Below are 24,253 nucleotides of genomic sequence, written 5' to 3'. Positions count from 1 at the left end.
CAAGTATCCTTATTGACGAAAAAGGCTTCCATTCGCTTATTTTTGTCCTAGATGAAGGTAGCTGGCCAAGTTCCACGTTGGTTTCACGAATGACGAATTTAAAAAAATGTACCACACGTTTATGTCTCTCGACGGGTTAGTTTTTTCGGGCCGCGGAAGAGACTTTCACACATCATAATATAGAGTATGGGCTTTCAGAAAATTTTAGTTTCGACTTCAAATTCAATGTACCAGTGGGCTTTTGATGGTATTGAAATAAGCTAAAATTAGCCATTTCGCTCACCAGCTTCGATGAAGGTACTCCTATCGACCTAAACTATTATTAAACTTGGAGGTTTTGCTAATCAAATTAATGCTTTAGAAACAGCAAGACATGCACTATGAGCTACCCAAAGTATATTGATAGATATCATCGCGTTTATCTGTACGAGCGAAAAGAAAATGCACAATTTTCGGCCATTTTCGGCGACGTCAGGCAGCTAAAATGGCGATTTTCAAACTTTCCTCGATTTCGAAAAAACTAAAGCGCTTCAGGACCTTTGAATGGTATTTTCGAAAACAACTCACTACAGAGGTTATCTGGGCAAAATATAAAGAAATCGAAAATTTCGCGACTGTCATCTCATTCTCGGTATTTACAGGAACTGGCTCTTAAATCCATTCTTGACACCCCGAATTGAGAATTCTGCTCATTTCAGATGCAGCGTTAAAAACAGCTACCCAGGATGCATTCATGTGATTGTCCGTCAAAAACATGTATGTAAAACTCAACGCCACCGTACCCTGGGTGCCAGAGGGGTTTTTTTCCGTGGCGAAGCTATCGCTTACAATCGCAGCTTCGCCACGAAAATGGTTACTAAAGACGGTTACTAAACTATGAAGAATACTAAAACGCTTAGGAAGAAGTGCAAAAGCCCTTTTCTCAATCGTCCTAAAGTTAGTTTCTCTCGATTGTTTTTGTATACAGTACTGTTTACAGTTATCGCCAATATCGCGTCATGGCAAAAAGGCCATGACGCACATACAAAAAAAATCACTTAATACGGTGGTATTTCTTTGCATTCCCAACTGTTTATTGTGAGCTGGGCAAGCTCCCGTAAGCGGCCATCTATCCCTCTCACCTCTAGTGTCTCTCGTGTTTGATATATTACACGAGAGGTTGCCATATTTTCCCCCAGCTGTGGTCACACAGCTATTGTAAACATGCGAAAATGTTCCTTTTATTTCACTTTTCACTTTCAAACAGCCAAACTGAGCAAGAGGGCTGGTGGCACAGCAGAAGTGTCGCAGCTCTCATAAGCTTGTAATTCTATTTGTCCTGGTACACGCTTCCATATAGAAAAAACAAAACTAACAATGTGAAATTCCACTATATTTTCTCCTCCGCAAAGACAATTTAACCCGCAACAACCGTCAATAAATACTTTATTAATATTAACAGTTTGTATAGGTGGTAATCAAATGATTTCGAGTGCAATTTGGAATAAATAAGCACAACTAAATTTTCAGAGCCCAAAAAAATCTGCATGAACCCTGGGGCGAAAGCAGCTTTTAGTCTTTAAAATATTTACCAGTACGAATTTATTTTAATTGCACGAGAAAAATCATTTGATTACTTGTTATTAATATACATGCAATTTAATTTCAACTTTCTTCACAAAATTCCAACTTTCTGACTGTTTGGGGTTAATTGACGCATTCTCAGCAAATCCGCAGGCTGAAATGTTTGCATGTATATTATTAAAATAAATATCTCTCCTACAAGCAACGTTTTCGTTCCAAACATTTCCTGAAATATACGGCAGCAGAATTTTACACTGCTACTTCGCATGATAAACTTCTGATGGCAGAATCATTTCATTAGTTTGACGAGTCTCCTCCAGAAGGCGCGGTGGCATCGCTGGTGGATTCTCGGCGTGTTGGTGACCTGGGCGGTTTGGGCGACAAAGGCGGAGAGCGGTGCGTTGATACTCCTGATTTAGCTTTGTTTTTTTCTACCAAAATACCAAAATTAAATCATGTAAGTAATAATGTCCCCTGTTGATTCCATGCATCCTCGAGTTGACCCAATGTAACAATGAAATATTAAGTATTATTTCGTTGATTTGAAACTCAATAAAGTGTGGCTGCAAATTGAATGTTACATGTACCTTCAGACTTTCGTTCAGATTGTCCAGTATCTGCAAAGAAAAGAATCAAAATGGTTTCTTTAACTTGCAGTGTAATTTTCATTATAAAACTACAGTCCTCATTATACGATACGATACTTTAGTTACCGTGGTGGTTTATATGAAATAGAATATGTGAAATCCATATGTTTGAACTACGGGATAAAGATTTGATTGGAAAAAACACCTACGCAGTTAAATACACAACTTAAGTAGTTGTGATTTAACCATGAAATAAGATAAGCCTAATAAGCGAGAACTTTATCCTTACTTGTGTATTTAATAGCGATAGTATTTCTTCTTTTATATAACTGAAAGAATTAGCTCATTGTGATTGGCTGAGAGCAGGCCAATTTATCGTTAATTCTTAATTTGCACTGCAGTGCAAATCAACGTGCGGGCTTTCGTGGTTTTCCCAGTCAAATAATAAATGAGTAATCGTATGAAAGCTCGAGCAATTTAGGATTTACACTACTCCTGATACTTAAAAGTTCTTTCAAATTGCACTCGCCGAAAGGCTCGTGTAATTTTGAGAGGTTTTTCAAATATCACTCGTAGTGTAAATCCTTAATTGCACTCGGATTCATACGATTACCTGTATAGAGTAGAATTCTACTGGTATACTAATGCAAATGCTGTAATCTGATTGGCTGAGCCATTGAACACTATCAGCCATTAGTGTGCAGTGGCTGGAGGTCGTCTAGGACTGAAATGGCGACGTTTTTTTCGTTTTCCCAAAGATTTGGAGGAAAATTTTGATGGAAATGGTAATTAAATTCCTGAGAAGTCTAAACGAAGGACATTTGACTTTTAAAAAAGTTGAAATAATCGATAAAACTGACGAGCGCGCACAACTTCAATTTTAAATGACAATTCAATCCCAGCGATCTTTTTCAGGCGCAAAGTTTAATAAATACGTCAAGAAATAATTGGAAACCGTTATTTTAAGTGAATTTTAGTAAGAATCCTACTAGAACAATTAGATTATTCGCTCTCGATTTCTATGAGGTGATAGTTGATGAGGCCCTCTGCCTCATCAACTATCACCTCATAGAAATCGAGAGCGAATAATCTAATTGTTAATTATTACACCAGGTGCAAAGAATTCCAGTGAGCTCCACTTTAGCCCACTAATCTACATGTCGTTTCTTCTGCTAGCTCTGGTCACTTTGGGTACGTGACAAGAGTAAAGCAGATCATAATTAGTAGAACTAGTAGAAAACGTAACAAGCAAAACAAACGAAAGAGGCATACCTTTAGGTCTTAAGTTTGCCACGCCATCAATAAAGTGAGATAGAACGGACAGCTGTTCTTCAAGTTGCTGATGAATTTCGTCAATCCTACACAAAAGAATCATTGTAATGTAAGTTGACCTCCCCCAACAAAAACTGTGTCAAGGAATAATCCTCCTTGAAAACTTAGGCTTAAAATTTTTCAATTCACTGATTGAGATCCGTCTAAATCTTCCCCAGACTTAACTATACAGTACTACTTGTTCCTGTTTGTGTAACCATAGCCTCTTTAGAGTTTTCCCTATCATGGTAAACTATTACATTTTGGATTTTGTTCCTTCATTTGATTAGAACGAAATATTTAAGTTTCGAACAAAGCAAAAAAAGACTTCCTACAATGTATACTGACCCTGACATAGCTCATTGAATTCAACCTCTAAATAAATTATGCCAACAAACAAAACCGAGATAAATGATCAACAAGTATCTCAAACGGTTCAACCTAATTCGGAAATGTATTTTGGGAGGTATTTGCACTGCTAATTCTTTTAAAACTCATTTCATTGTACCTTTCTTCTCTCACACTAGTTTCTGCCTTAAGTCTTTCAATGTCTTCTAACATCAGGGAATCTCGTTCAGCATATATCTGTTGCAAACAAAAAGTAACACTTACGGTAATATTATAGTAAGCTGAACTAGAAACAGGGTGTAAATTGTTTGTGTATAAAAAGTGAAACGCGATGTGATCGGCGCAAAGTATATTAAAAAAAAAACGTGCTGTGTGCAAGATACTGCTAGTTTATTGTAAGTTATGGAAGGACAATGCACTTAAATTAATAAATTTTAAGGCCTGGTTTTCACTACGACATAATCACAAGCACAACATAACCATAGTGAGGACGCACACAACACAAGCATTAACACGAAGGCGTGCGCAGAATGGGTAATTGCCATATTTTGGTTCCATACCTCCTCGATACAGTAAAACAAGATGGCGGAGTTAGCTTCCTTATGCTTACAGCAGCGTGTTCTCACTTGACATAACCATAAGCTCAAGCACAAGTAGAACAACACTTTTTAACCTGCTTGTGCTTGTGCTTATGCTTATGTTCCGGGCGTCATCACTAGCGTGTGCTTGTGCTTGCGGTTATGTCGTAATGAAAACCAGGCTTAACGGCGTCTTATGTAAATAATTAAGTTATTAGCGTGATGTCTGGGAAATATCTGAGTGATATGTTATTCCCCAATATCCGAAACTGCGCGTGTTGCAAAAAATATTTGAAGGATAATAACCACAATAGCAGCCATTTGGCGCGAAAATATGCTCGGATAATTTTTAACAGTTTTCTTCAAGCTACGCTCTTGGAAAACTGGTCGCATCTTGGAAGAGATAATGTCCGCGGACAAATATCAGAGCATATTTTCGCACCATTGAGGCTATTGTTTATATAGTTCTCTTTCACACTTACTTTATCAAGGAGAAGATCCTCTTTCCAGTTCTCGTGTAGATGTCCTGCAAAGAGAATAAAACGAATAGTCTAAACTGATGTCAAAAATATCGAGATGGATTATAAACGGACGCACTAATAAGGCCAACTAGGACAAGAGGGTGTTCTCTCTTCTCTTCACAATGGACAGATGAAATCAACTGGCAAAACTACAGCCACAACTTAAACAGACGATTGAACGGGGCCTTGAGCTACTGTTACTCTTTGAATTTCAAGCTTTCGCCGATCTACGGCCATGATGGTCAGAGAATATAAAGAAAATATTCCACTGTGCGAATCGTCTATTCAATCACCCAACATGCCACTGAAGGACAACTTCAAACGTTTACAGCTACCACTATTTACAGAAGGCCACAACCTACCCCTGTACTCCAGCAGCTGCTTTTCAAGCACCTCTCTTGTCCCAGCGTTTGCAATCATTGTCTTCCCTGTAGTCTCAATTTCGACTTCAAGTTCCCTGATGGCCTGGAAAAGTGTACACAGTATTATTATTTATAGTAAAAACAATTTCAGACAACTCGAGGTTCAAGCCTCAACTTCCCAGAATAGTAACCGACAATTATACAATCGATTGAATAAGCGCTAGGCGAGGGTTAAAATATTACTTTGTCACGTACCTGCTTAAATCTTGTTCACAACATGCAAAAGAAAAGCGTCGTAAGATGGTTAGTTTCTATTACCTGATCAGGAAAATTTTCCCAAACATAACTAAATATTTGTATATAACCTTGTAAGGAGAATTTTTAGGCTGACTTCAGGCTCAAAGGATTAGGGAAAACAAAAACCTAAAAGTGGACAACACCAGTCGACATGCTCATCTCCAAAACAGATCGACTAAAAGGTAGACCATAACAATTTCTATTTGGTCACTCTATTCAATTTAAATAAACAGCGGAAATGGCCGCGATGTGACGCCCAATTTTCTCACCTGATATACAAATTTTATTACGATCAGTAACTTAAAATTTCAATCTGGACTGACAAGGTCAATCCCTGTAGTTGGAATTGAGCGGCGGGCATTTTGAGTGTAACCCAACCAAAAGCGAGAGATTCTCAATTAACGATATTTTCCCTCCGCAATATCATCATTGACACATCGTTGTGGGAACTGAGCAACGGACATTTTGAGTGTTAGCCGCCCAAAAGCCAAACGTTGTCAATTTACGACACTTTCCCTCCACAAAAGTAGCTGATCTGCTGCTGTCAGATAAGTCGTCCCAGCAGGCTTAGCTCTCTTACCTGTGATTTTCTTTGAGTACAGCACCAAGCCGCTGACCGGAAGTGAAGATAGCTGTTTCAATCTTCTTGACGTCCTCCGATTGGTTCTTGAGTTGATCCAAAGCCTCGACTCGTCTCTCGCGCAACTTCCCGTGTAATCGAGTCTATTTGCAGAACAAATCAGAGCTGTCAACAGAAACATTTACCACTAAGTTGTATAGATTCTACAACCCAACAGTGAAAAGAATCAATGAAAGTAAATAAAGAAAATTGATATTTTAAGACTGGACCTAAAAGAGCTACCTGTGGTTCTGCTAGCTTTTCTACGTCTCTCTGAGCTCTCTGAACGGATGTTTCCAGACTCGCCTTCTTGTTCTTCAGGTCTGCAATATAAACATGAGTACTGTAGTATCTGTAACTCAAACGGGACATGCAAGTCCCTTCTTAATCAGCTTCTCTTTCTGCAATAATGGTCGTAAAACTAAAACCAAGTATATGAAAGGAGCTACGTCACGGTTTGCGTGTCTTGAAAGGTTTAGTGTAAACTTTTCAAGTTTGTCGTTTGTAATCCGTGTCAATCTTATCCATCCTTAACCGTCCTTGTTTCTTTATGATTTATTATTATCTCTTTGGTGTTTTTCTATCTTAGTAAATTGCTATTTTCAAGTTTCCTTCAATTTACAGGTAATTTTGTACATGGCCAAAATAACTCAAAATAACGTGACTGAGCTCCTTTAAATCACCAAGGAAACCATCGCGTCAACTAGTGTGATCGATCAATCAGAACGTGAAGTAAAAAAAAATGCAACTGGTCAAAAGCACCTCAAAACGTATGACCGCTGAAATCTACGAAAAATATTCAACCAGCGAGAGGCGCGGGGTCTGAAGTCAAATTACGAGTGACTTTGGTTCTGCACCTGATTGGCTCAGTTCAAAACACTGAAACTCTGATTGGTAGAAGCGCGCTGCTACACGAGTTTAACAGCCAACAGAATTACTGAACGTAGCAACATGCATGCCTAAAGCTGCAGGTTCAGACGACGTATTGGAGACAAACGGAGCGAACCTGCACTTCAGTATGCAGAAAGGCGCAGTACGCTGAAAGCCCAGGCGGAAATACTGTAAACGCGTGTACTAATAACTTCACCTGACAACGAAACGTCAAGAGAAGACAACCAGGCTTGTTCACAGCAAAACCAAGACGGCAAAGAGCGGTTTTCAATCGAGTGTCGTCAAACCAAAACCAAAGTAATCGCTCTAGCCAATCACAAAGGACAGAAAAAAATCCAGAAAGCCAATCAAAACTCTAAGTAATTACATGCAGTTGGCGCAAAGCGCGGGAAAACGTGTGCGAGTGAGTCACGATTGGTTTTGGTCTTACTTCTGATTGGATGAAAAAGTGGCGCGAGTTTTTCAAGCCAATCGCGTGGCGTAGTACGTGCAAAACCAATTACCTTTTGACACTCAAGTGAAAACCACTCTAACTAATTTAAATTGCTGTTACTTTTCTTGCTTACCCACTATGCTCTTTTTCGTCGTCTCAAACTCTTGCGTTTGCTCTTTGAACTGAGCCTCCAGATCTTTGAAGATTGGCTGCGAATCAAAGAACAAAAATCCTCAAATCTACTGGAAATCAAAATTGTAGTTTAGTTAAGGAACAAAAACATCAAAGGAAAAACAGTGAACGATACAAGCCTGGAAGATTGAAAAAGATTATGAGAGATGCCATGGAAAATTGTAATTTTTCAAGATGTGTTATCCGCGCCTTGTAAACATTACAAAAATGGACACAAACGTAAACAAGCAAACTTACAGTTTTGTCTTGAATAATATCTTTCTTCTTGTCTCTATCTTTCTCCAGTTTATCGATACTTTCCTGTATGCAAGAAAAATAAAACTACTACAGGAATGTTCATTTTGTAGGTACCTTCCACAACAGTGACAGACAACCTAAAGAATTTCACGAAAGCTGCGAGTCGAAGGCACAAAGTACCTTGTGAAAAGATTGACCACGTGCATGTATAGACAGACAAACAAACCGAGTTCAAAAGCTTTACGAATTTCTAACAGCATTTACAACCCCGCCCCCTCCCCCGAGCGAAGATTGTGTATTTAAGCAAACTTTACACGCGCTTCTCTGAATTCTCTTTGTCTCAGTGGAATCGGAGAACGTGGAGTCACACCTTGTTGCATGAGATTCTAGCACACGCACAATGGTACTCCTATATATGAGCTTTAGAACGCGCTTTATAGGTATGTGCGGTCCCAGAGGGTATGCTTTTAGCCGTTTTGGTCGGAAATAGGGTAAGGGTTTTGGGAAACGGACACCCCACCCAATTTTTCTGGGAGTAACCCCCGGGGCACAACCACTTACTTGAAGGCCTTTCAGTTGTGTCTTGAGCTGCTTTTGCAGAGAAGTGTAATCTTGCTTGGCTTTCTTTAACTGCTTCTGTTTACTAATAATATCCGCTTCGTCTTTCTTCAAGTCTTTCTGTAGTTGCGTTCCCTAAAAAATAGAAGCACTGTACTCTGTATTTTAATATTGTTCATGGATAGAACAGATAAACTCTCCCTTTCTAAGGCGAATGACCGCAAACGAATCCTGTAATTTTGTCCCTTTCTTTTCTTCGGATTCACACTCAACAGGCGAAAATACCAACTCCTTACGAGTACTGAACTGGAACTAGCTTGTAACTGTGTTTATGCGGGGAGTGTTTTCAAATACAAATGACATTTATCTCCTTTTAAGGCTATTCACCCGCATGAGCCTCCATTGCAAGCTAGTTCCAGACTTCCAGTCCAATACCGAGAGTAAGAATCTGGCCTGCTGACACGGCGTATTGCGCGCTTAACATTGGCCCAGACAAGCTGGTTCTTATGTCAAAACAGGACTTCAAGATACATTAGCTAAGCCCAAGCGACTCACATATAAACTGTACAAGCTTTTAGCCATACACCACTGTGCTGGGTTTAAGATACAAAGTAATTGCCCGGGGGGAGGGACTCCCATACGAAAAGGTCGGGGATGCTTGTCGTCTCGCTTAGGCTATAAATCAAGGATTCTGGTCTCGCTTAAGTTGTTCATGAAGAAACGCCACTATTTTTAGCTGTCAAAGTATCTTTTAGGGTGCACTTGAAGAAAAGCTCTATTTTCACCGGTCTCTCGAGTCAAGTCTACAAGCGCTGGCTCCTTCCTTGAACAGCGGCTGGTAATCAAGCCTATTCCAATTTTAGTGGCGTCTTTCAGGGGTCAAATAATGCTCGAGCCACGCCCAGCTTAGTCTCCTTTAGGGGTTTAATTCAAATTTTCCGAATAGCATCCCCGACCTATTCATATGGGAGTTCCCCCCCCCCCCCCCCCCCGCCGGGAGTAATTGCAGCCAACATAGTGGCTGTACAACTTACATATTCCGTTAGTTTAGCATGTTCTGCCTTTCCTTCAGTGACTTTCTTGGACATGGTTGCCATATAGCGGCCATATTCACCCTTAAACTCGTTGGACTCTTTTGTCACATTGTCCCTTTTAGTCTGTAGGATTTGCCTGTCTTTTCTTTCAGCAGTTAATGCAGTTTTAGACGTCTCGATGTCTTTGTTGTACACGTCCACGGTTGCTCTGAGAAGGAAACATTTGATTTTAGATTTTGTAAATGACCTTTAGTCAGTTGATTCAGACTTGCTATAAACAATCTTCTCTTGACAAAGAATCATCTTTCCCCCGTGGGGTTTATCCTTACATTCTCAAAAAGACTTAATCAGTGTCCAATGTTCTTCTTGAATTAGCAGACTTTCTACAATTTAACTGGATTAAATTGAAAACGTTTTCATTGCAGAAGGTTCAAAATGTTCAAATGTTGTTGTTTATAGTGGTCAATGCGCTTAGCTACACCTAGCTAGTTCACAGACATGCCACTTAAACTGAAAGAAATAAATATGTCAACTAAACATGTATAATAGACTTAAAAATCCCAACTGGTGGGAGGCAGACCGGTTGGCTATTAGCAAATTTGACCAAGGACTTGAACTAGGGTCTACCAAGAAACAACTCCAGCTTAGTGGTCAGATCGGGACTTGAACCCCTGACCTCTGGATTTCAAGTCCAGCACCCTTACCACTTGGTCACGTCTGCCTTGTTGTTTTTGTTTCGTCAGTACATGTAATGAGCTTAGCCAAGCATGTAGGCTAAATCGCACTATATGTCTACATTCTCATTACTGATCACAATCCATTTTGCTATATGATAAAATGAGAATTTATTGTTTCATCAAGAACCATCCTGTAGTTGATGATTTTCTTTTTTTCTCATCACCTGACTGGTTGAAAACAAATGATATTGTAATGAGAAATCACAAATCGATCACTCTTTGAATTCTTACTTATGGCTTTCTTCCAGCTGGTTCATCTCTTCTTCCAGCTCCATGTTCTCTGATCTAACCTTGGCGCATTGCTCGTTCTGATGATGTAAGGACTGTTTAGCTTTGGTAAGGCTGCACATTCAAAGAGAGAAGATAAGTGAATTGATAACATTTGCACCTGTATGAACTAGATATCAAATTGAAAAGAGACAGCATCCGGGCAGATATATCATGTTTTACATATACTGTAATAAGTACAGCCAGGAACTTGCTATAAACTTGCCTTGGTGAAAGAAGAAGAAAAAACAATGCCAAAAGTTGTGCAAGCAAAGAAAAATCAACTAAAAGTGGAACTGAAATAAGGACTGAAGTACCAGAATGGCAAATTTGATTTCTCGATATCCTGTCCCTAAATCAAATTTGATAAACTGTAATCGACTTCCATTCTTGTCACACTGTACAGTATGTTTACCCCAAAATATTTCAACGTTTTATAGCGCACCATCTTCTTATCCATTTTAGTTGGAAATTTGGTGACATTTTTCAATGAATATGAATAAACAATAGCCTCCATTTGGTGCAACAATATGCTTGGATATCTGTTCCAAGAGGCGAACAGTGAGCTTCAAAGATCAGATTACGTCCACGGACAAAAATCCGAGCATATTATTTTGTAAAGTCAAATGGGGGCTATTGTGTTATTTGTCTTTGAAATATCTTTTGCAAACGAAAATGGGAAATATACAGATACATCTCTCGGATAATCCCCAGTTTTAGCCAGTCATGTGACATGCTTTGACCAATCAAGGGTGTGAAAGCTAAAATATGTGATGGATTATAATAGTAAATATTAGCTGGGCCACTTACATTCTTTCATGTTGTCGAACGACCTCAGCATCTTGCTCCATCAGTTCAAGGGCAACTTCATGTTCTACAGGGAACAAAAGATCTCACTCCTTCAGCAAAACAGTCACATGCCATAAAATCCCTTTAATCAATCCTTGCTTATTCTTGTTGCAAAGATTTTTCTGATAAGGCTATTTTTGGGAAGGCTTATTTTTAAAAAACTCACTATGGAAGGAATTTTCCGTTCCAAAATATTTTGGCTTCCACGTATTTATTTAAAGATATTTTACGTCTCAGAAAAGTTTGGTGTACATAAGAACAACACTTGATTTAACTCTCACATATTGCTATAACAACATCCAATAAACAACAAAGCGGTTAAATGAATAGTCACTGAGAAAAATGCAATGATAAAAACTGCACAGCAAGGTCTAATCGTTGAAAATATTTTACCTTTTTTGTCTGAGAGGCCTTATTTCAAAACAATGATAACAATAATAAATGGCAGAAAAACCTTTAAATTTCACCTTTTTCTAGAGACTTTTTTTCAAATGTCAGCTGTTTATCTTGTTCCTCTGCTTCTTTTAGATTGCCCTGAAGCTAATGAAAGAAAGTTTTAACACTCAATGTGGTCATCTCTTCCTGTAATCAATTCAGTAAACTACAGGGAAAGTATGGCCATTTTTTTGCAGGACTAGGAGCAGGAGTAAATACATAGAGGATATTACACGGTGGCGAGAAGATATGAATTTTAAGTTTGAGTGGCAAGAACAATACCTAATATTGTTCTTGCCACGAGAACATAAAATTCATATCTTCCAGCTAACGTGTCACGTTCTTTTTATTATATAGACATACTGATGACAGAGTTTTTGATGATTTTCCGAAGATTTCCAACTACTTTCCGAAGATTTGCGAAGATTCTCCAAAACTTGTCCATAGGTCACACAAACATTGCCGAACATTTTCCAAAAACTTCTGAGGATTTCTGAAGATCCAAAGATTGCCAAAGACTTTTGAGGAGGACTCGAAGATGTTTCGATGATGCACCAACAAATTTAAGTACAGTTTAAGAGAGAAACCTGATATCAGTGAAATCATCAATATCTTCACAAGTGAGGATATGGAAAATATGCCACTCAAGTCCCGCATGTGGTTTCGTATGAATGTTACGAGTGGTGTATTTTCCAGTAAAACACTCGTGTCTATATAATAAATGTTGCTACAATAACTGCAGATATTCTGCAGATATTCCGCTCATTGGCTAATTTTCATTTTCAATTTTCCATTGTCAGTAAGCAGACAGACACATGAATTTACAATTTATGTGAGGTCATTACTGTAGAAAAACAAATTGATGTCAGTTTTTTTATACATCTGCCCTGTTATTGACAACGAATTTCATCATAACATTGTGAAAGTACATGTAGCCTGTGGATCCATGAGGTGACAGCTACTTTGACATTGTTATGACAAAATTCATGGTCAACACAAGACAGACACATGAAAAAATGATGTCAATTTGTTAAACACACTAGACAAGGCCGCCACGAAAATTTAGGTTATTATACACTCCCTAATATTTTCTAGAATTTTCTCATTACAACTGTAGGAAAACACATGCTAAAGTTTTATTAATACCAAGAATGAGAGAGGAGGATGAGATAAACATATGTGCACCCCATGTCAAGAGCCTTGTATTGTTTTTATGTGGTCATTTTTCAAATCATATCTTTCTCTGTTTAATACATGCTCATTTTTGATGCATTACAAAGAACGTAAATAAGATAATACGTATAAACATAGTAAAAAACTACCGGTATTGTGTAATATATCTTCTTTTCCTTAAAGGAGCTGAGGAAAGGAGGTAATGACTTGTACTTTGATATTTTTATTTTTGATATTTGATATTAATTTTTAATTCATACATGGAGTTCATACCATTTCCAGTTGCGCTATTAGTGATCTCTTTTTCTGCTCCAAGCTTTCAGCCATGTCATTGTGCTCCTTAACAATTTTCATCCTGGACAAAACATTGACATATCACCATAATGAATTCAAAAAAAGTCACCATATGTCATCAAATTGATTTGCACACATAACAGCACACAAAAAGTGAACAAAAAATCTGATTTTGTTCAGTGATTGATGTGATTGCAAGGGCTGACCATCTTACTCACCCTTCCTGCGTGAGAACGGAGTTGTCTTTGATTTCCTTTTGAAGTTGCCTGTTCAACTGCACCTCTTGAGCTTCCAGTCGATTGCGAGACGTTTCAAACTTCCGAATGATCTACAAAAAAAAAACCTTGATATTGATGTCGTTATTCAAGCTAGTGCTCAAGGCAGAGAAGCTTTTTGAAAAAAATTCAGACTGCATGAATTTTAAAAATGTAATTCTCTGCAATGGAAGAAGCCATTGTAGCTTGAAAATTCACATATATTATATCGATTGATGAAAATGGACTGTCCTTTTTTGATGTATACATGCACAGTATGTACATTTAACTTATGTTGCCTGTAAGACTTTGGTGCTCCATTTAAACAACATATAAAGATGTAATAAATCAGATGTCAAACATATTTGGGAACTTACAGGAAAAGATGTCTGTTGGGGTTGCTAATAGCCCAGTTTCGAATTTGCCATGACCACTGATTAAAAGCACTGTGAACGCATTTGCACAGGGTTAGCCTCAATCTAAAGTAAAATATTCACAAATTCCAGGAAGAAGATGACCTGTTTACAGCTCTGTGTATTGCTTAATTTTCAAATTTGTGTCACCTTCCCGCCTTCCCACCGTGAATATTTTATTTAGGTTGAGGCTAACCCTCTGCAAATGCGTTCTCAGTGCTTTTATTCAGTGGTCATGGTGAACTCAAAACTGGACTATTCCTAAGAACTATGAACTAACTTGATTTTAATAATACAATTTATTAGAAGCATTTGTATATGACACCACAGCAGAAATATTGGTTTTCCCCCCCAATGCAATTTCTATCCTTTAAATAATGGTTTCTTCTCTTATGGAAGGTTACTAATTGTGTGGGAACACCAATACACTGTATTGAGTCTGCAGCCACCACGAAATTGCTCTTTGTTAGCTAATTTCTTTTAGGAGCAAATAAAGAATATTAATAGTCACCTTTCTCTTGGAGTCTAAAATTGATTCACTGTCCACCAATTCTTCTTGCAATTTGTCAATTTCCCTGAAGGTAAAACAACCAAAAGTAGTAAACAATGCTTACATACTTGTCTTTATTAATTTATTACCATTATTTAATAATGTGGAATTGCTTAAGGCTAGATACACCAAAGGATTATGCAAGTTGTTACAGTGTCTTTCATTTCTATGATACATGTATGTCAAGGCTGAAAAATTCAAAATACATGTATAAAGAACAGTGTACAACTGACTTTCTCTTTTCAATGTTTGTCAGCCGTTGCTCCTCTGCCTTCTTCTGAGTGTCAGCCTACAGGGAAAAAAGAAAAAAAAAAAGAAACTATTAATATTGCTGACAGTGTTCAATTCCAGTGTACAAATTTTACATGATTGTACTAGCCTATGTAATATACATAGTGTAGCTTACCCTAGCAACAAGGAACACTAAAAAGCGGTTTAAAGGGTGAGTGCAGTTGGCATCTGGAATAAGTCAGTTATCACCATTGATGTAAGCATGTCTTGAAGCCTCAATTAAATTTATGAACACGAGGATGGTGATTTTGGTATTGTAAGAATGACAGTCTCAAGTTTGAGAGATCAGGTCTCATGTCTACTATCCAAGTTTCTTCAAAGTTACCAAGTTTCCACGATGATGAAAAATAACATTATTTGACTTATGCTGTGTTAAAAATATAATTTATTTTAAAACATATACAACCAGACTAATTTAAACAGAATAAACATGCACGGTTGACTGATTACCACAGACTGTTTCAGTTTCTCTTTCTCCTGCCTTGCTTCCTCTCGTTCATGAACTAAGTCCTCTTTTAGTTGAACAATGGAGTCTTCCAGTTCAATTATCTTTGTTAATGGAAAAAATAATAATTGGAAATGATGAAATCTAACAATTTAGTAACTCAAAAAAGCACCATTTTCATGTATAGTGTTTATCAATGGAGACAACCACATAAGGCCAGCACTCATTCCACTTGGGGCAGCACTAAAAATGCCCTTGAATAGAATGCTACACTGCACCTTTGTTTTTCAGCCAAAACTATGCATACTGCATAGGACACACTCTTAGATAAGGAATACAAGCAACCAAAGCAAAAGCACACAGGAACAAGTATTTGAATAGAGTACTTAATAGAATAGAGAGTAGAGTAACACTCTCTGACATCTGCTAAGTGCACATACAAGATTCAAAATTTACAGCCCTTGTGTTTATAATTCAGTTTCCGGGTTTGTACAGATATACTTGCTGCTCTCAGCATTTCACTCTGGTTTCTCTACCATGAAATGGCTGGTAAGAGTTTTGCTCCCCCACCAGTCCCGTCCCATGGCAGGGATGCTGGTCCATCACAGGTTACTCTTCAGCATTCCGCCAGGTTGCCTGGGCAACAACCTGTTGGCACTGAGAGAGTAAAGTGTCTTGCCCAAGAACACTAAAAAATGACCCCAGCTAGGGCTTAAACCATCACCACTCATTGTAGAGTCCAGCACACTAACTGTTGAACTACTGTGCCTCCAAATTTTATGTTTTCACTAAACTAGTGTGTCACTAATAATGTAAACTACTGCATATAACAATAACAATTGTCTTTCTTACCTTTTTATATGTCTCTCGCAGTTTATCACGAGTCTCATTAAGAGTAATTTGTTTGCTATAGAGATAAAGAATTATTAACAATTATTAATTAAAATAAAAGAAAAATGATTACTATTGCAAACTGATTGAACATGACTACTGCAGGTAAAATAGGTCTACATAAAAATTAATAAATACATTCTACCTGGCCATGCTTCAAGATAAGAATAATTGTGTCCTGTAAACTGCTCTAGAAAGTGCCATGTGTACCCTCCAGGTATGAATTCAGAAATTTATTTTTATTTTAAGTTACTGGTATTTACCTGGCTTTGTCAGCCATCTTCTGATTAAGAAGTGCAATGATCTCATCATGCCCAGCTTGCATGTCATTCCTCTCTGGCCTAAAAATGTAAAATAAACAAAGAGAACCTCTTTCAAGAACATGTAGATTAGGAATTGGCTTCATAAGGCATCTACTGACTTACAGGAATTTCAGAAACTGGAACCAGGATAGTGAGATTCATTGTCAGGATGTTCACTTCCTTTTCCAAAACAAAGCTAAATGGCTGCTTAATAGGGGTAAGGAAAAAAGAAAACCCTCATCGGGAAGACTAAAAGGTGGCCACAGCCACTTAATAGAGGTGGCCAGTTAATAGGGGTTTTATTTGCAATATTTTATTGACAATAATTTCATGACTTTGATAACTGGCCGCTTAATGAGGGGTCGCTTAAGGGTTAGGGTTAGGGTTAGGAGGTTCAACTGTAGCAGTGAAACATACACAACTTACTCCAGTTTGGCATTTTCTTTTGCAAGATCTTGATGTCTGTCCTGTAATGACTTGATGTTCTTGATGATGGTATTGAGTTGGGTCTAAAAAAAAATATAAAAGTACAATATACATGCAGGATTGAACAAAAACACCACTTACCAATCAATAAATTAAAAAAAAACATGTTCACTGTAGTCTATGAGTGACCAAAGCTCTGCAGAATGATTTTCATTTCCAGCATTCGAAAACATCACACTCTGGGATACAGTACATGTACTAGTTAAAATCTGGCTACTGGCTAATTTCAACCATCGGAGCTTACCACTAGCTGAAATGTTACTAGAAAACAATGATTTAACGTTAATTTTTCAGGTGCAAAAGCTAGAAAAGCCATGGCCAGCTGGATGTCGAAACATTTTATTAATACTTGAAACTTACCTTGAGTCTCTTGATTTCTGCTTCATTTGATTGTCTTGCAGAATACACAGCAGCTGCAAAGAGAATAGAAAAAGTGGAACATGAGACCAAAACTAACTGTCAGCTAATATGAAGACTACTGACAAATCTGCAGTTCAGATAATTGTGAGAAAGTAAACAATGAAGTTTAGCTTTGGAGTGCTCTAGACACTTAGCAAATAGTTAGTGATGAGAATTAACAAGTAAACAAAACTTACTGAAAAGCAACAAACTGAATCATACCTTGTATTTCAGACTTAATATCACTTGGGAAGTATTGCAATTTGTAACGTAACACACTGGCTGTGATGGTTTCAGTCTCTAGTAACTCGTGGATTTTCAATCTTTCTGCTTCCTAAATACAAAACAAAAAGCACCAACAATCACAGGATTGGTGTGTAGGTAAGTAAAATTGGTATCAAAACCTACTGGTCCATCAAGCCAGTACTGACAGTGTTTATCTCCTGCCTTAGTAGTAACTAGGAATATTTCAAATACGTTGAAGATTTCATGATGGCCGACGGACGTATCTTCGCGGCTCCGTAACTTGACATCTACATGGAGGCCGTGTTCCCTAAAATATTGCTTCAGTGCAAAGCAAGACGTTATATTTGGAGAAAAAACCTACACTAGTGACGCCATGGCTAATTTCGATACACTTACTATCGCTGATGCATGGCAAAGCGTGCTGAGCGATCAAAAAGCTCTTCGTCTTCGACAAACTCTCCGCCTTGACCGAAGAGAAATAAATTTTACAGCAAAGAAATGGAAGACGGCGAGACTCTCGAAACTCCAGTCACTCTCTTGCAATTGCTGGACAAGCTAAACCACATTGACAACAGAATGGAAGATCATTTCGGAAGCTTAAGAACAGAAATGGCAACCCTAAGGTGTGAACTCAAGGCAGAGATCGAAGGTGTCAAAATCACAATGAAAGAAATGGAGAAATCACTGGAGGCTGCGTGGGATGCCATCGGAGACATCCAAGAAGAATCAAAGGCCAGTTGTGCTTCAAGAAAAAAGCTTCAAACCGACTTGGACAGCCAGAGTGCGGAAATAGTACAACTCAATAGAAGACAGTCGCAACTTGACGACCAACGCCAAGAAATAGAGGATCTTAAAACAAAGCTGGCGGAGGAACAGGAAAAAGTAATTGCTCTTGAGACTTATTCAAGAAGAGAGAACCTCCTTAAATAATTGTTACTAGTTAACATACGTGACCTTTTCTGTCTTGCTGCAAAATACAACGCAAATAGGAATTCGGAACACAGGTCGTTACGTGTTACTCGGTTTACGGTCATATATTCAAGGGAGTCTGTCCATTTAGTCAGTTTATAATACAGCTCCCTTGCCTTCCTTTGCTGATTCGGCTCTCGGCAAAGTAGTTTCTCCACGCTAGTTTTACCCACAAACTGGTGCTTTTCTGTCGCTCACGTGTGTTCAGTATTTTTGTAGTTTTTAAAATTTTTGTTTGCGCGTTAATATTTCTTCTACAGGTTTCTTGGCAACTATCTAGTAATGCAGTAATACCTACAAGCAAGCATCTATACTTAATTAATCTTGGAAGAAACAACTATGGATTTTCTCAATTGCTTAAGTCAAGCTTCAAGGATAGCATAATCTTATTACAATCCAAATACGGGTCAAATATCACAACTCGGATTACCATGAAGTCTTCCCTAAAATCAGTAGGAAAAAAAAAATCACACACGGCAATAACAGGATATGACAACACCGTTTAAAGCTTCGTTTTGCTCACTCAATGCAAGAGGTTTAAACCAATCAAGAAAAAGAAGGCAACTTTTCAGATGGCTCCACAATTATAAATTTGATGTGATCTTCCTACAAGAAACTTACTCTACGGAAAATGTAGAAGCAATGTGGAAGTCAGAATGGGGAGGGAATCTTTTCTTCAGCCATGGGACAAATCATTCAAAAGGCGTTGCAATCCTTTTTAATCCGAAATTAGATGTTCACATTGAAAACGTTATAGCTGATAAAGAAGGAAGGTATATACTGCTAGAAGTCTCGCTGTATGATTCTACATTTTTACTTTGCAATATTTACAGCCCAAACGATAATAACAGTCAAAAAATATTTTTTTCGAAGCTCAATGACACCCTTCGAGAATACACTGATATGCAAATTGTTCTAGGGGGCGACTTTAATTGCGCCCTAGCACCTTTAGACAAAACTGGCGGAACTTCTATTGAAAAGAAAAAAGTAGTAATTAGCGAAATCAAACATTTATGCAAAACCTACAACCTACAAGATGTGTGGAGGTGTCAAAACCCCAATCAGTCACAATACACGGGGCGTAATAATTCTCTAAAAATACAATGCAGGCTGGATTACTGGCTGGTTTCCAAAGACTTGTCAAACTCTGTGAAAGACTCTACAATTGTTACTTACACATTGTCTGATCATTCCGCAATTATTCTTAATCTGCAATCAAAGGAATATATTCAACGAGGCCCGGGATTTTGGAAAATAAACAACTCTCTGCTGGGTGATGAAAAATTCATACAGGAACTCTCTAACAGGATACCAGATTTCAAAACAAAGCACAACTATCTAGACGATAAAGGTCTTTACTGGGACATGATAAAGATGGAAGTGACAGGCTTCTGTGTCCAATATACAAAACGGAAAAATAGAGAGCGCAGAAACACAGAAGAAAAGCTTCAAGCCCAAATTGACCATTTGATGAACTTGCTGAAGACGGAGCGATCAAAAGAAAGCATTTTAAAACTTTATCGTCTTAGAACTGAAATTAACACGATTGCGGAATATTGAACAAAAGGCGCAATAATAAGAAGCAGAACACGCTGGCATAAACAAGGCGAAAAGAACACTAAGTATTTCTTGAATTTAGAAAAAAGACAGCATTTTAAGACGCATATTTCCAAATTGAAGACAAACGATGATAGAGAAATCACTTCTCCGAATGCAATCCTAGAACAAGGAAAGATGTTCTATAAAAATCTCTATACTGCAGTACCTTGCAACACTTCGAAGTACAAACAATTCTTTGAGGATCCTAATCTTCCAAAGCTAGATGAAACTGAAAAAAATGAACTAGAGCTCCCACTCACTAACGAAGAATGCCTTCATATTTTAGAGCAGTGCGCCAAGGGCAAATGTCCTGGAACCGACGGACTTTCAGTAGAGTTCTATTTACATTTTTGGCCGATGCTGGGTGAAGAGTTGGTACAAAGTCTAAATTACGGGTTCGAACAACAACATTCAAATATAACGCAAAAGCAAGGAATTATCAAAGTAATACCCAAAAAACGAAAGGATAAATCATACCTTGAAAACTGGAGACCGCTAACACTACTTAATGTTGATTACAAAATTGCAACTAAAGCCATAGCTCATAGGATTTCAAAAGTTCTTCCCAGAATAATCAATGACGATCAGACCGGCTACGTCAAAGAGCGTTATATTGGTCAAAACATTAGACTCATTATGGATATCATTAAGGTAACTGAATTAGACGACATCCCTGGGATGGCAATATTCATTGATTTCAAGAAAGCCTTCAACACTGTCGACTGGAATTTTCTTCACAAGACCTTACAAGTTTTTAACTTCGGTCCAAGCATTCAAAAGTGGATAAAAACTTTTACACGGATTGCTCAAGTTGCTTCATAAACAATGGTTATGCGTCTGAGTTTTTCAAACCTGAGAGGGGCGTTCATCAAGGCTGTCCACTCTCAGGCATTTTATTTGTTCTATGTGCTGAAATTCTAGCCACTGCTATTAGAAATGATAAATCTATTCAAGGAATTAATATACATAACAAAGAATTTAAACTTTCTCAATATGCCGACGACACAACTGCCTTTGTTTCTGACTTAAAATCTGCAACTAACTTGTTCCAATTATTGTCAAACTTTCAGGAATGTTCAGGTCTAGAGATTAACAAAAGCAAAACTGAAGGATTGTGGTTAGGCGCAAACAGAAACAATACAACAGAACCCCTCGGAATAGCTTGGCCTTCCAACTCAGTACTTGCTTTAGGTATTCACTTTTCACATGATGATGAAGTTGCACATCAGAAAAACTTCGAACAAAAGTTGAACTCAATGAAAAACCTTCTTAACTTATGGTACCCTAGAAACCTCACATTATATGGCCGTATAACGATCTTAAAATCTCTCACGATCTCTAAACTTGTATATAACACATCAGTGCTCACTTTTCCTTCGAAATTTATCACAATGGTAAATCAAGCAATTACCCAATTTGTGTGGAACAAAAAAGCTAAAATAAAGCAAAAGACCATGATCGGTCCGAAAGAAAAAGGCAGACTGAATATGCCTGATTTCGAAATAATCAACGCTGCACTTAAAGTTTCTTGGATAAAAAGACTTAACGACAGTAACGAAACTTCAAGTTGGAGCCACATACCATTGAGCTACCTAAGGGATGTCAGAGGATTATTTTTACTTCAATGCAATTTTGACTTAAAAGCACTTAAATTTGAAATGCCACTTGCCTTTTACAAGGAAGCTCTCTACGCCTGGGAGAAAATAAATTGCGGCTCCCCTAACACCAAAGAGCAAGTTTTGAATGAAATCATCTGGAACAATCGCTTCATTAAAATCGGAGGTTTTTCTGTCTATTACAAAAAATGGCACGAAGCCGGAGTAATTAGACTCAAAGATATTTTCCAAAACAATGCCTTTTTACCTTTTCCTGAGTTCTGCTCTAGATTTAAAATCAAAGCTAACTTTCTTATGTATCATGGCATATGCCCCTCAATCCCTAGAGAATGGATCAACATCCTAAAAGGAAATATTCAGGCGCCTCTGGACGGTAAAGATAACGATAGACTAACTTTAAATAAGCTCTCTTGCAAATCAGCAACACAATTCTTTGTTAAAAGTAAGTTTGTAACACCTACTGCTGAAAAAAGGATGGTAAAAGCAAATCTGAATGAGAAAACAATACAACTCATTTATAGCCTTCCTTTCTAAGTCACCAAGGACACCAGACTTGCCATCTTTCAAAAAATGGCACAAAGCCGGAGTAATTACTAAATTATTCATCACATCCTGCCAACAAACGCAACACTTTTTAGAGACGCACTTAAAGAATCCGATAAATGTCACCTATGCTCTGAAAGACAAACACTGACCCACCTTTTCACAACCTGTTTGAAAGTTAAGAGCTTTTGGTCTCAGTTTACTAACTGGTGGATTTCCAAAAATTCTGAGCCAATGACTCTTGATGAAAACGGGATAATATATGGTGTTACCAATGACTTCTCTCGTCGACTTGGTTTAAACCTCTGCTTGATTATTGCAAAACACTATATTTACACTGCCTCTAGAAAAGAAGAAGAGTACTACTGGGAAGCTTTCATGGCCATCCTTGCAAGTAAACTTCAAATACAGAAGCACAAATCTAAGAAACAGATTAAGTTGTAACGCTTAACAATAGATAGAATATCAAAATGGATATAACAACAAAACCAAAAAAAAGGAGCCACATTACTGGCCATTGTAGATATTAACTCTATTAGTTTAGAAAAAGGAACCTGTTCTCCGTCTTCTTTCTCGTACTTATTTCTTCTTGTACTTTTATCTCTTTTTTTTTTTTTTTTTTTTCGTAAGTTCTCACTTTTGTTTTTTGTACTCCTATAATTACTTGTAAGTAAGTTATGTACTGTAATGTATTGTTATGTCATAGGTTATTAATAAAACATATTTAAAAAAAAAAAAAAACTAGGAATATTTCAAACCTCCCCTTGGTGGGATGCTAGTCAAAATATGCAGGGTTACTCTCCAACCTTAATTTCACTGATATATTATGTTTAAATTTACATTTCAAAACTGTTCAAACTGGTACTAACCAAAGACCATTTTCATATACTTCTCGGTATATATTGGACAGAAACTAGCTTGCATTTGACACTAATTTGGGGACCTCATTTCAAATCTAAATGATATTCAACTCCTTTTAATGATATTCCCCACATGAGCCTCCGTTACAAGCTAGTTCCAGTCCTATACTGAGAATATGTTCAAGTTCATTAATAAGACCACAAAAGTTTGTGGACTAAATCACACACATGAAATTACCTGTATCAACGATACATGCAACTTACATTTTCTTTGATTATTACTCTTAGGATTCTAACAATTCTCAGCACATTCATAATTAAGTCTGCATTTTTAATAATTCACTGAATGATACACTCTGTATATTATTACAGAGTACATGTACTTCTCCAATGTTAGCTTTCTAGCATATAGCAGGGGTTTTCGTTAATAGGGTAGACCGCGAACAGTCCCACAGATTTTCGAGCAAAAGAGAGACTGCTCAGAGTCTATTATTAGGGCTATGCACCAGGCAAATTCAAATTGACTGGCTGCCTGCTTTGACAATCTTGAGCAATTTTTTTTCCTATAAAGAAGCTAAGTTTGAAAGTTTTGCCTGCTTTTGAAAACCAAATGCCCTCTGTGCAAGCATGTGAGTATGAAAGGCAGTTTTTAAATTAAAATTGCCTCTTTATTTAGCTTTTGTCGACTTATTTTAGGAGCAAAACCCATATAGCCATCTGGCAGTGGCAGTCTTTCCTTCCAGAAAGAAGCAGGTTTGTAGTCAACCATGTAATGTTGTTTTATATTTGACATCAATGGGCAAAGAAAAGTGTCACAATCACATCGAATAATTTGTAACTTACAATTTATCTGTTTCATCAATCCTACAACACAACATCCAATATATATTACCAGATCTTTGAGCGCTTTAATAACGACGTCCACTCCGGAAGAATCTGCTGGTTCAACGCCATGTCTGCTAGCCTTAACATGTTGTCCTAAAAACAACAAAATTTTGCTGATATTGTAGTCAAAATCATTAACAACAAAACAAACGAAATAACAAGCCATTTTATAAGCAGTACCTAGCTCCTGTAGTTTCTCAACTGCACTGTTTACAAGA

At 37.6% G+C, this 24,253-nt stretch overlaps 1 protein-coding gene across 1 annotated transcript in view; it reads right to left on the bottom strand.

Annotated features, from left to right (window-relative positions):
- Positions 1 to 1,195: 1,195 nt before the first annotated feature.
- The window catches only part of LOC110050865 (uncharacterized), a 23,175-nt gene continuing 117 nt past the window's right edge, over positions 1,196 to 24,253 (bottom strand). Inside the window, exons 1-28 of the mRNA XM_020756836.2 lie at positions 24,216 to 24,253; positions 24,043 to 24,128; positions 17,540 to 17,651; positions 17,279 to 17,331; positions 16,859 to 16,941; positions 16,394 to 16,471; positions 16,092 to 16,146; positions 15,245 to 15,343; positions 14,737 to 14,792; positions 14,465 to 14,528; positions 13,505 to 13,614; positions 13,266 to 13,347; positions 11,852 to 11,924; positions 11,346 to 11,409; positions 10,500 to 10,610; positions 9,532 to 9,739; positions 8,501 to 8,632; positions 7,940 to 8,002; positions 7,644 to 7,719; positions 6,430 to 6,509; positions 6,148 to 6,290; positions 5,526 to 5,535; positions 5,271 to 5,373; positions 4,870 to 4,913; positions 3,970 to 4,046; positions 3,423 to 3,508; positions 2,151 to 2,180; positions 1,196 to 1,994 (exon numbers count right to left, since the gene is read on the bottom strand). The exon at positions 24,216 to 24,253 is cut by the window's right edge and continues 117 nt beyond it. Of these exons, the coding sequence (XP_020612495.2) occupies positions 1,861 to 1,994; positions 2,151 to 2,180; positions 3,423 to 3,508; positions 3,970 to 4,046; positions 4,870 to 4,913; positions 5,271 to 5,373; positions 5,526 to 5,535; positions 6,148 to 6,290; positions 6,430 to 6,509; positions 7,644 to 7,719; positions 7,940 to 8,002; positions 8,501 to 8,632; positions 9,532 to 9,739; positions 10,500 to 10,610; positions 11,346 to 11,409; positions 11,852 to 11,924; positions 13,266 to 13,347; positions 13,505 to 13,614; positions 14,465 to 14,528; positions 14,737 to 14,792; positions 15,245 to 15,343; positions 16,092 to 16,146; positions 16,394 to 16,471; positions 16,859 to 16,941; positions 17,279 to 17,331; positions 17,540 to 17,651; positions 24,043 to 24,128; positions 24,216 to 24,253 (2,350 nt within the window). The 3' untranslated portion in view covers positions 1,196 to 1,860. The remainder of the gene's footprint in view (positions 1,995 to 2,150; positions 2,181 to 3,422; positions 3,509 to 3,969; positions 4,047 to 4,869; positions 4,914 to 5,270; positions 5,374 to 5,525; positions 5,536 to 6,147; positions 6,291 to 6,429; positions 6,510 to 7,643; positions 7,720 to 7,939; positions 8,003 to 8,500; positions 8,633 to 9,531; positions 9,740 to 10,499; positions 10,611 to 11,345; positions 11,410 to 11,851; positions 11,925 to 13,265; positions 13,348 to 13,504; positions 13,615 to 14,464; positions 14,529 to 14,736; positions 14,793 to 15,244; positions 15,344 to 16,091; positions 16,147 to 16,393; positions 16,472 to 16,858; positions 16,942 to 17,278; positions 17,332 to 17,539; positions 17,652 to 24,042; positions 24,129 to 24,215) is intronic.

The sequence above is a fragment of the Orbicella faveolata genome, unplaced genomic scaffold (assembly GCF_042242905.1).
Source record: "Orbicella faveolata isolate gen_17 unplaced genomic scaffold, um_ofav_v1 contig_24, whole genome shotgun sequence".
Taxonomy (NCBI): domain Eukaryota; kingdom Metazoa; phylum Cnidaria; class Anthozoa; order Scleractinia; family Merulinidae; genus Orbicella; species Orbicella faveolata.
Note: the sequence above shows the minus strand (reverse complement) of the source record. Positions and strands in the feature narration are given on the sequence as shown.